At 45.8% G+C, this 12,682-nt stretch overlaps 1 protein-coding gene across 1 annotated transcript in view; it reads left to right on the top strand.

The window, feature by feature from the left end:
* LOC132835830 (adhesion G protein-coupled receptor E3-like) overlaps positions 1-12,682 on the top strand; it is a 76,616-nt gene that overhangs the window by 29,005 nt on the left and 34,929 nt on the right. The window contains exons 6-10 of the mRNA XM_060854924.1: positions 882-985; positions 1,628-1,726; positions 3,527-3,704; positions 5,245-5,358; positions 10,380-10,573. Coding sequence (XP_060710907.1) covers positions 882-985; positions 1,628-1,726; positions 3,527-3,704; positions 5,245-5,358; positions 10,380-10,573 — 689 coding nt within the window. The remainder of the gene's footprint in view (positions 1-881; positions 986-1,627; positions 1,727-3,526; positions 3,705-5,244; positions 5,359-10,379; positions 10,574-12,682) is intronic.

Here is a 12,682-nt window from a genome sequence, read left to right as displayed (position 1 = left end):
CAACTTGGGGACAGGTGGGATCTGAACCCAGGCCTCTCGCCTCAGAAGCAAGAACACTACCACTGTGTCATGAGGATCCTCAATCACTTCCTGGTTTATGTTGTGGTCAAATGCGCCGGTTACCATCTGAGAGAGTTTAGATAGATTCATACTCCCAATTCTTCTTACTGGCACTAGTCACTATTGCTGATACCAAGTGGGGAAGGATGCCCACATGAAGTCTTTGGAAGAAGAGAGGCTCAAACTTGTTGGATCAACTATATTTATTAGATAGTAACTTAAGAACTAGTTGCACTACACCTGAGAGTCTGGATGTAAGTTTGCTCACTGAGTTGGAAGGTTAGTTTTCAGATGTTTCATCACCATGCTAGGTAACATCATCAGTGAGCCTCCGGTGATGCACTGGTGTTAGTGACCCGCTTTCTATTTATGTGTTTAGATTTCCTTGGGTTCCTTGGTAAACACATAAATAGAGAACGGGTCACTGACACCAATGCTTCACCAGAGGCTTACTGATGATATTACCTAGTATGCTGATGAAACAGTTGATAATGAACCTTCCAGCTCAGTGAGCAAACTTACATCCAGAACCTCAACCTGAGCTACAAATCTTCTCAAAACTCGCTATTCGAGAGTTTCTTGTGAGAAATCCGGCTTGACTTTAGACTCAGTACACATTCCTGCCTAGGTGCATGGGATTAGCACTTGCAACTTGGACTCACAGGACAGCTTTAGAACTGTCCTTTCTATCCTAATAGGGAAAGCTTACTGGTGATAGAACCTTTTCACGTACTATTGACTTATACAAGTTACAAGAAAGGCCAGCACCATAAGATTATGATAAGTTACTCAACTGTATTTCAAATGTGTTGTTGTTTCAGCTCCTGTAGCGTCTCCTAAGCTTCCCACTGACCCTAATGGCTACAATGTCTCTGCTGTTGGAGCCACTGGAATTGACCCCAGCTTGTCAACAGCATCAGAGCAGGTGAGATATCATTTACCTGCAGGATCTCAGAAACGGTATGTCCTTCTAAAAACTCTGGGGCAGCCTCCCAAACCCACCCTTCTCCTCAAGAGATTAATTCTCAACCATGATCTTAGGCAGTGAGGGCCAGAGCTGACAATGTAGATAAGGGGGTAATTGGAGCATCCTATCTTCATCCGTCCATGAGAATGTTTGTCAGCTGGGGACAATGGTCAGTGATCAGGAATTTCGGCTGACTGTTTTAACCTCATTTTTTGGGGTGGGGTGGGGCTGCCTTTGGTCACCATCATGGGTGGGACCAGAGATCAACGACCATCAGTTCTCTTCAATTCACTCCCCTCACTGGTTACTAACTTAATTCTACTCGCCCAGTTGCAAATCAGAATTTGCTGGGATTATGAAAGTGTTGCTTATTTATCCACCAATGCTTCAAGTATCTCAGATATCATGTCTTTAGCTAACCTGAGCAGGAAATGCTCTTGCAATAATGATAGACATTAGCTGCACAGAGGATGAACACCAGAGTAACTGAACATCTTTTACAATTTACAGCTGATGACTGACCACAGAGTGGATAGTGAGAAGCAATAATTCAAGCTTGGCATGATTAAACTAAGACTTTTCTTTCTACTCTTTCCATAGCCATTCTCGCCTGTGGAATTATTTTGTTCTCGGATGACTAACACCAGCAGGTTGTTTGGTGAATTGTGCCAGAACCCTGCCAATGGATCATTAATTGAGGTGAGGAGAAACATAATGCTCTGTAACTCTGTGTGTAAAATTCAGAACCACATGATTGTGCCTGTGACTTCTCTTGAGAAGCTGGTGATCATGAATTGACAGGACAATACAACAGGAGACCATTTGGCCCATTGTGCTTGTGGTGGCCCTTTGACAGAGCTATCCAATTAGACATTCCATCCTCTGCCGTGTCCTTTCTCTTTTGCTGCACAATGTTTTTCTCCTTTATGTACTTGTCCCGCTGAAAGTTATGATTGAACCTACACTTGACATCCTTTTAGGTGACTTCACCTGATGAAGGGACAGTGCTCTGGCAGCTTGTGATTTCAAATAAACCTGTTGGACTATAACCTGGTGTTGCATGATTTCTGACGGCATCCTTTCAGGCAGTGCTTTCCAGATCACAGCTCATTTTGTGGAAAAATGGTCTCCCCATTGCCACCTCTTTTCACACTCACCTTCAATGTGTGTCGTCTGGTTACCAAACTGTTCTTCTAATGGAGACAGTACCTTCTTAATGTTTCTGTCAAACCTTTCATGATTTTGGATGCCTCAGTTAAATCTCTCCTCTGCTCAAGGAAGACTCACTATCCAGTCTGTCCACACATAACCGATGTTCCTTATTTCTAGTACTGTGTTAATAAGTTTCCTCTCATCACTGAGGCCGTGAGATTTTCCCAAAGTGATTCAGGAAACTTATCTCAAGTTTGTCCTTCTGATCTTCCGCTACCTGGGTATACTCTAACCTTTCTTGGTGAGATATCGTTTACAGCCTTCAATGTATTTTGGCTCCTTTCCCAATAGGAAAATACATGTGTCTGAACCACGGTAGCGAAGTTCAAAAGAATATTCCAGAAGGTTAGGTGGCTATGGTCAAACCTGATTCCAGTGTCTGCAGATGGGTCTCCCTTTCTATCCTAGAGCTGAGTAGAACTGGGAGCCCTACCATCTGCAAGTTTCCCTTGGAGCTATATACATCCTCACTTGGAACTATAATCACCATTCCTTCACTGTCACGAGGTCAAAATCCTGGAACTTCCTCCCTGACAACATTGTGGGTGTCCCAATACCAAGTGGACTGGAGCAATTCTGTAGAAGGCAGCTCACCAACAGCTGATGAAGAGTCATCTAGAATCAAAATCTTAATTTGGTCTCTCCCCACAGATACTGCCTGACCCATCGTAATCTCTAGCATTTTTGTTTTCAGATCAGATTTCAACATCTGCAGTAATTTGCTCTTTCACCCTCACCTTCTCCAGGGCAAGGAGGAATTGGCAACAACTAGCAGTTTTGCTAATGTTTCCCATACTCTGAGGTTGAAGATGTATTAATTGTAGGTTGCAGACCTTCAGGATTACAAAAGACCATATTAGAATAATTGACTAAAAAGGTTTGACTGTTTCCAGTTGTAGCTGTGCAGTAACAAGGTGCCATAAAATTAACATAATCACCCAGAAGTTGATTTATATCCCATTATCTAAAGGATGTCTTTATTTTGTTTTTATCAAGAAATATTTGAATTTTATAGCGACTTTCCCATCCTCAGGGTCTTTGCAGTCAATGAATTACTTTTGAAGTGCATTCATTTTTGCAATGCAGGAATACAGCATCCAATTTGCACACAGTCCTGACCAGATAATCTGAGTGATAGTTAGACGAGGAATAAATGCTCACCAAGGAATACAGGAGAGATCCATTTCTCTTCTTTGATCTAAAGTCACCGAATCTTAAATGTCCAGCTGAAAAGGCTGAAGGTTCACTGTTTTGCCTGAAATAGTAACGTGAGTTTTTCTCACACAGGATATCACTTCTCTCACAACAATGCTGTTTGCAGAGGATTCCCTATTGAAGGCTAAAGCACAGGAGGAGCGGCTAAACTCAGCATCTCAGGTTCTGCAGGACGTGGAGAGAGCTGCTATCATACTCGCCCTGAACTCAAAGGGTCAAGAACTGAAAGACATCACTAACAAGGCAATGGGTAAACATGCAGCAGCCTGACAATGCGTAAGAGACGGTACAGAACTAATTGAATCATAGAATCTGAGCATTGTTATTATGCAAAAGGAGGCCTTTCGGCCCATTGTGTCTCCACTGGTTCTATTACCTAATTGGCATTCAGTTTTATTAAGTTATCTTAATAGACTGTCTGAAAGAAAAACAGAAACAAATTCATGGTAATTTTTATATGTGAATTGGATTTGTAGCTAGATAGTCATACAATAGTGAATATTGCTTAAGAGGAGATTCTCAATCTTTGGCTCCAAAATCCTTTACTTTTCAGATAGGCTGTACTAACTTTGGGTGTGGGATTAGTGCAACAGTTCTTTTTCCAAATTGTTCGAATGAAGATATAACCAGTACATGCAGTAAATGTACCCAACATCCAACAGCACATAGAGGAGAGAAACTATCAAACACAGAGCAAATAGGCTGATACCTGTTGCACGTGACTGATATTTACTGTTCTTACTGTCATGAGAAGGCAAATGTTAGCGATATGTTGATGTATGAGATTATATAACTCTGACATCAGTAGTCACATGCTCTCATGATTCTGAGAGAAATGGAGGGAGCAGCTACACACAGCTCAGTACTCTGTTCATTGACACATAACTGAAACAAGGTAATTTGAACACCTGGTTATCAGATGGTAGTCACTCAGAGGGAGAAAGTGAGGATTGCAGATGCTGGAGATCAGAGTCAAGAGTGTGGTGCTAGAAAAACATAGCCGGTCAGGCGGCATCTGAGAAGCAGGAGAACTGAGGTTTCAGGCTAAAGTCCATCCATTCCTGATGAAGGGCTTTAGACTGAAACGCCAATTCTCCTGCTTCTCAGATGCTGCCTGACCAGCTGCGCTTTTCCAACACCACACTCTCGACAGTAGTCACTCATAGATAAGGCAGAGGTGAAGATGCAGCAGACTCAGAATTACTTTCAAATATATAAACAAAAACTAGGCCACTTGGTCCTTCCATTTTGTTCACCTTTGATAATCAGATAAATAACATTCTCTTCATCTTTTTGAATGACACTTCCTTCAACTGATCATTATACTGTATGTGATGTAGAATTGGCAAACTGAATATTCTGATTGACACACATGTGAGTGCACAAATTAGGTGCAGAAGAGGCATTTAGTCCTTCAATTCTGCTCTGCCATTCAATAAGATCATGGCTGACCTGTTTTTAACCTCGACTCTACATCCTCCCCGTTAATCTTTCATCAATAATCAATGTATCTCTGCCTTCAAAATATTTAAATATTCTGTATCCAGTTGAGACAGTCTTGTCTCAGAGAGCAGCTGCTACAGTGCAAGCCAGAACCGAGGTCTCATGGTAACAGAATCCACAAGGGCTCAATTACATAGAGCTATATGTACAGTGTTAGTGTGAACCTTGAAGGCAGCTGAGTGGACTCATAGGAAAGTAGAAAAGGCTGATGCTCATTATAGGTGGGAGCAGCAGAACCAAAGGACCATCATTTCATCCACATCCATTTTGTGCTCTTCTGCTTTCAGACCTTCAGCTGCGAGTTATTGACATGAGCAGCATGGATAATAAAATGAGCCTGGAAGCCAAAGGCAATATGATAGACATCTCCTGGAAACCAGCCACCAGCTCCGAAATTACTGGTACACTCAGCTATACACCTTGGTATTCTGTCCTACCAGGTTTGGGTTGGGCTGCATGGGGGCCAGCAGTCACCATCGGACCAGGTTACAAGTAGCCCCTTTGCCTTTGTGAGCCTGGGTCATGAATGTCACTGTGCTCTTCGACTGGGGGTGGCTTTACCACGCTGTCACCATGTTTTCACTAAAGCACGTGCCCTTACCACAGCAGGGGGTCACTAGATAAGTCAAGAATGGCCCTTTTGGTTATCTCCTCCTTGTCCCAGACACATTCATGTTGGGATCCTGAATGACACCAATTTTATTCATTTTGTTCACCTTTGATAACCAGATAAATACCACCTTCTTCACCTTTTCGAATGACACTTCCTTCAACTGATCATTATATACAATGAAGAACTGGCAAACTGAATATTCTGATTGACGTGCATGTGAGTGGACAAATTAGGTGCAGAATAGGCCATTCAGTCCTTCAATTCTGCTCTGCCATTCAATAAGATCATGGCTGATCTGTTTGTGTTCCAAATTCCACATTCCCATCCATTTTGATAATCTTTCATTCCCCTACTTAACAAGAATGTGTCAACCATGAAATAAAAGGGTAAAAAATGAGGTCTGCAGATGCTGGAGATCACAGTTGAAAATGTTGCTGGTTAAAGCACAGCAGGTCAGGCAGCATCCAAGGAATAGGAAATTCAACATTTCCGGCATAAGCCCTTCATCAGGAATGAGGAGAGGGTGCCAGGCAGGCTAAGATAAAAGGTAGGGAGGAGGGACTTGGGGGAGGGGCGATGGAGATGTGATTGATGGAAGGAGGTCAAGGTGAGGGTGATAGGCCGGAGTGGGGTGGGGGCGGAGAGGTTAGGAAGAAGATTGCAGGTTAGGAGGGCGGTGCTGAGTTGAGGGAACCGACTGAGACAAGGTGGGGGGAGGGGAAATGAGGAAACTGGAGAAATCTGAGTTCATCCCTTGTGGTTGGAGGGTTCCCAGGCGGAAGATGAGGCGTTCTTCCTCCAACCGTCGTGTTGTTATGTTTTGCCGGTGGAGGAGTCCAAGGACCTGCATGTCCTCGGTGGAGTGGGAGGGAGAGTTAAAGTGTTGAGCCACGGGGTGGTTGGGTTGGTTGGTCCGGGCGTCCCTGAGGTGTTCTCTGAAGCGTTCCGCAAGTAAGCGGCCCGTCTCCCCAATGTAGAGGAGGCCACATCACGCTTGACCCCGCCCCCACACCGAGCAACGTCACCACGTCTAACTCCGCCCCTACATCGATCTCTGTCCCCGCCCCTAACCCCGCCCCCACTCCCAGCTCCAGTCCCACACCAGATCCTAGCTCCCAGCCCTGCCATGTTTTCACCATCCCTCCAGACCTCCCCCTCTCTGAGGATGAAAGATCAGTCCTCAGCAGAGGCCTCACCTTCATTCCCCTACGCACTCGAATCAATGAGTTCAACACGCGGCGAGATATTGAACAATTCTTCCGCCGCCTTTGCCTCCGTGCCTACTTTCACAACCAAGACTCCCGCCCACCCTCTGACGACCCCTTCTCCCGCCTCCAACGCACCCCATCCACCTGGACACCTCGTGCTGGCCTCTTACCCGCCCTCGATCTATTTATAGCCAACTGCCACCGCGACATTAACCGACTCAACCTGTCCACCCCTCTTACCCACTCCAACCTCTCACCCTCAGAACGTGCAGCCCTCCACTCCATCCGCTCCAATCCCAACCTCACCATCAAACCGGCAGACAAGGGAGCTGCGAAAGTAGTTTGGCTCACCAACCTTTATACCGCTGAGGCCAAACGCCAACTCGCGGATACCTCCTCTTATCGCCCCCTCGACCACGACCCCACCTCCCACCACCAAACCATCATCTCCCAGACCATCCATAACCTCATCACCTCAGGGGATCTCCCATCCACCGCCTCCAACCTCATAGTCCCACAACCCCGCAACGCCCATTTCTACCTCCTGCCCAAAATCCACAAACCTGAATGCCCCGGCCGACCCATTGTCTCAGCCTGCTCCTGCCCCACCGAACTCATCTCCGCATACCTTGACACGGTTCTGTCCCCTTTAGTCCAAGAACTCCCCACCTACGTTCGGGACACCACCCACGCCCTCCACCTCCTCCAGGATTTTCGCTTCCCCGGTCCCCAACGCCTTATTTTCACGATGGACATCCAGTCCCTGTATACCTCCATCCCCCATGACGAAGGACACAAAGCCCTCCGCTTCTTCCTTTCCCGCCGCACCAACCAGTACCCTTCCACTGACACCCTCCTTCGACTGACTGAACTGATCCTCACCCTGAATAACTTCTCGTTTCAATCCTCCCACTTCCTCCAAACTAAAGGAGTTGCCATGGGCACCCGCATGGGCCCCAGCTATGCCTGTCTCTTCGTAGGATATGTGGAACAGTCCATCTTCCGCAACTACACTGGCACCACCCCCTACCTTTTCCTCCGCTACATCGACTGTATCAGCGCTGCCTCGTGCTCCCACGAGGAGGTTGAACAGTTCATCAACTTTACTAACACCTTCCATCCCGACCTCAAATTCACCTGGACTGTCTCAGACTCCTCCCTCCCCTTCCTAGACCTTTCCATTTCTATCTCAGGCGACCGACTCAACACAGACATCTACTATAAACCGACTGACTCCCACAGCTATCTGGACTACACCTCCTCCCACCCTGCCCCCTGTAAAAACTCCATCCCATATTCCCAATTCCTTCGTCTCCGCCGCATCTGCTCCCAGGAGGACCAGTTCCAACACCGCACAGCCCAGATGGCCTCCTTCTTCAAGGACCGCAGATTCCCCCGAAACGTGATCGACGATGCCCTCCACCGCATCTCCTCCACTTCCCGCTCTTCCGCCCTTGAGCCCACCCCTCCAACCGCCACCAGGACAGAACCCCACTGGTTCTCACCTACCACCCCACCAACCTCCGTATACAGCGTATCATCTGCCGTCATTTCCACCACCTCCAAACGGACCCCACCACCAGGGATATATTTCCCTCCCCTCCCCTATTAGCGTTCCGCAAAGACCACTCCCTTCGTGACTCCCTCGTCAGGTCTACACCCCCCACAAACCCAACCTCCACTCTCGGCACCTTCCCCTGCAACCGCAGGAAATGTAAAACTTGCGCCCACACCTCCTCCCTCACTTCCCTCCAAGGCCCCAAGGGATCCTTCCATATCCGCCACAAGTTCACCTGCACCTCCACACACATCATCTATTGCATCCGCTGCACCCGATGTGGCCTCCTCTATATTGGGGAGACGGGCCGCTTACTTGCGGAACGCTTCAGAGAACACCTCAGGGATGCCCAGACCAACCAACCCAACCACCCCGTAGCTCACCACTTTAACTCTCCCTCCCACTCCACCGAGGACATGCAGGTCCTTGGACTCCTCCACCGGCAAAACATAACAACACGACGGTTGGAGGAAGAACGCCTCATCTTCCGCCTGGGAACCCTCCAACCACAAGGGATGAACTCAGATTTCTCCAGTTTCCTCATTTCCCCTCCCCCCACCTTGTCTCAGTCGGTTCCCTCAACTCAGCACCGCCCTCCTAACCTGCAATCTTCTTCCTAACCTCTCCGCCCCCACCCCACTCCGGCCTATCACCCTCACCTTGACCTCCTTCCATCAATCACATCTCCATCGCCCCTCCCCCAAGTCCCTCCTCCCTACCTTTTATCTTAGCCTGCCTGGCACCCTCTCCTCATTCCTGATGAAGGGCTTATGCCCGAAACGTCGAATTTCCTGTTCCTTGGATGCTGCCTGACCTGCTGTGCTTTAACCAGCAACACATTTTCAACCATGAAATAAAAATAAGCTAGCCTCCATCACCTCCTGAGGCGGAGAGTTCCAAAGCCACACAACTCCCTGAAAGAGAAATAAAATTCTCCTCATCTCTGTCCTAAAAGGATAACACCTCATCTTTAAACAGTGCCCCCTTAGCTCTGGACTCATTTGCAACAGAAAACATCCTTTCCACCTCCAAATTACCAAGACTATTCAGGGTCTTATACACTTCAATCAAGTCACCCCTCAGTCTTCTAACCTCCAGTGGAAACAAGTTCAATCTGTCCAATCTGTCCTCAATACATAACGAGGTCATTCCAGGGGTCAATCTTGAACACCTCCTCTGAACTGTCTCCAATGTATATGCACCTTTCCTTAAATAAGGAAACTAAAACTGCGCACAGCATTCAAGATGTGGTCTTCCAATATCCTGTATAATTGAGGCATATCCTCCTTAGGTTTATGTTCAATTCGTCTCATAATAAAGAATATAATTCCATTAACCTTGTTAATCACTGCTAATTTTATTTGGGACTAGTACATCACACATCAGGATTCTGCAGTCATTCTCCATTTAAATCACATGTTGCTGTATTTTCTTCCAGCCAACTTAATTCTTAAATCTGCTAGATTTTTGCCCTTTATTTGATCTCCCATTCCAGGGAATGATTCTGACTTGACCCACTTCTAAATGTAACCCAATCAATGTGAAACCTGGAGGTTACAGCATAAAAGAGTGCCATTGTGACTATGCTGACACTTTTCAAGAGCAATATGAAACTAATCCCATCGTCTTACTCTCTCTCAATTGTTTTTATACATTCACCAGTTATGGGTATCACTGGCAAGGCTGCCATTAATTGTGTCTCGTTGCCATTGGAAAGGTGATGGCAGATCTACTTCTTGAACCACTGGTGTCCCGAGGGTGTAGGTGCATTCAGAATATTGCTAGATGAAGAAATCCAGAACTTTGAACCAGTGTCAATTAAGCAATAGTGATGTAAGTCCAAGTCAGGTTGGCACGCTGCTTGGAGGGGAATGTATCTGCGGCGGTATTCCCATTCCTCAGCTTCAAGGTAATGAAAGGCATGGTTTTGGGAGGTGCTACTATGGAGCCATGGCAAGTTACTGCAATGGATAGTACCCATCTATCCTTGTACTCCATTTGTAGGTTTAATGTTGCTAACCCATGTGACTCCTTTGATGCCAGGCTCTGTTGCGGTTGCTTTCATCGTGTATCACAACATGGGTTCCATCCTTCGCGGAGCATCTTACAAAAACAAGGAAACCAGCCAGAAATATGAAGATGTCCAGCTACAGTCCAGAGTCATTTCAGCAGCTGTGGGATCCTCAGGCAACTACAAACTATCTGTCGCTGTCAGCTTCAGTCTAAAACATGAAGAGGTTTGTGGAGTTAAAGTGACCAGTTCAAGATTGCAGGAACAAGGTCATACCTTGGGCATAATTAGCTATGCCAAGGCACTTTCTAGGAGTGTTATTGTTTGGAGAAATGCATTCGTAAGAGCATTTGCAGCTTGATACAGTTTCAAAGAATCCCTACCTTGTCAAATCAGGCCATTTGGCCCATCAAGTCCTTGCCAACCCTCCAAAGAGCATCCCACCCAGACACACCCCTACCCCTGTATTCCCCATGGTTAACCCACTTAACCCACTTACCCTATGTGCAATTTAGCATGGCCAATCAACCTAACATGCACATCTTTGGACTGGAGGAAGAAACTGGAGCACAGAGGAAACCCACACAGACACAGGGAGAATGTGCAGCGTCCATACAGACAGTTACCCGAGGCTGGAATCGAACTCAGGTCCCTGGTGCTGTGAGGCAGCAGTGGCTAACTGCTGAGCCATCATGCTGCCCTAGTTATGTGCCCTTTACTGTAAGACTTTGTTTCAGAGAGAGAAAGCCCCACAGGAAACAGTTATCACATACAACGTGCACCAAGCCATGTAAAAGATTAGTCGCAGTGTTGCCCAAAGTTCCTGGTCAGGAGTTGGTTTGAACTGAGATACAGGAATTTTGGAAGTTTACTGGGGGGGCTTCAGGATATGAGGCTACTCAGTACTGTACTAGGATAATTACACCTAGAGTAATAAAAGTACGGATGAGGATTTCAGTACCAGACAAACTGAGGCAGGAGTTTCTTACAAGAGGATTGAGGTGAAGAGAGAGATAGAAATAGGAAGGATATTCAAGAGTTTAGGGCCCATGGTAGATACTTGAAAGCATGGTCATCAATGCTGGGATTACACAAAGCAGGAATATGTTAAAGATTACGGTCAAATGATTCTTTCCTAAAATATTTATCTGCCTTTGTCCTATTTGATAGCAGTCTTGCTTAAAAGTCAGATATTGTGAATAAAAATGCATTCCATGAATTAAATGCCACAATCCTATTCTAGCAGGGTATCCAAATGTGAAACTGTATATTGTAGGGAGATACCTTCATTTCGATAAAATCAAGGACAAGGGAGACCCTGCCTTTTTCTTACACTTTTCTCACTGGAGTGAAGAAGGATGAGAGGTGACTTAATAGAAGTGTACAAGATGATGAGAGACATAGATAGAGTGAATAGCCAGAGAATTTTTTCCTATCACAAGGAGTCATAATTTTAAGGTGAGTGGAGGAAGGTTTAGGGGAGATATCAGAGGTAGGTTTCTTTATACATAGAGTGGTGGATGTGTGGAATGCACTGCTAGCTGTGGTAGTAAACTAGAGACATTTAAGCAACTCTTGGATAGGTGAATGATAGTAAAATGTAGGGTATGTAGGTTAGTTTGATCTGAGAGTAAGACAAAAGGTCCGGACAACGTTGTGGGCCGAAGGACCTGTACTGTGCTGTTCTGTTCTATGTTCTATGTCTAGGTTTGTACACTGGGTCAAGGGAATATTCCAGGCCTTGTGACATTGAGCACCACGTTGAAGGTAGACATGTCAGTGCAGTTCCGAGTGAGTGCAACAGTATTGCAAATGTCGTCTTCAGATCAGACATTAAACTGAGGCTCCTTCTAGCCTCAGACATACCCTAAAAGATCGAAGGCATAATTTTGATATAGTCCTTACTGTCCAAAAACTAATTATTATCCCTCAGTCAGCACAATACACACTTTCTAATTATTCATCTCATTGCTGCTGGTAGGAGCTTATTACATTTCTTACATGCTAACAGTAATTAGAGTATTGACATTCAATGTTTAATGGAGAAAGGGGGAACCTCTGACAGTTCAGCACTGCCAGCATGTGTTCCTCAGCTTAATTTAAAGCTCGTGTGGAGCTTAGAATCAAACTCCTTGCTCAGAAGTGAAGCACACCAACCTTATTGTTTGTCCTCTTTTTGTTATCTGTAATGAAGCCCAGTGGTATAAACGGTCTTGTGAGTTTGAATGACCAGGAACTGTTGAGGTGATCCTCAACCCAGCTATTTGCTGTAGCAAAGCATTGTTCCAGTGAAAAAGTCCCACTCAAAACTATACAGTCAAATAATGGGTTGGTT

This window comes from Hemiscyllium ocellatum, chromosome 45 (genome assembly GCF_020745735.1).
Source record: "Hemiscyllium ocellatum isolate sHemOce1 chromosome 45, sHemOce1.pat.X.cur, whole genome shotgun sequence".
Lineage (NCBI taxonomy): Eukaryota > Metazoa > Chordata > Chondrichthyes > Orectolobiformes > Hemiscylliidae > Hemiscyllium > Hemiscyllium ocellatum.
This window is presented reverse-complemented; position numbering and strand designations above follow the sequence as displayed.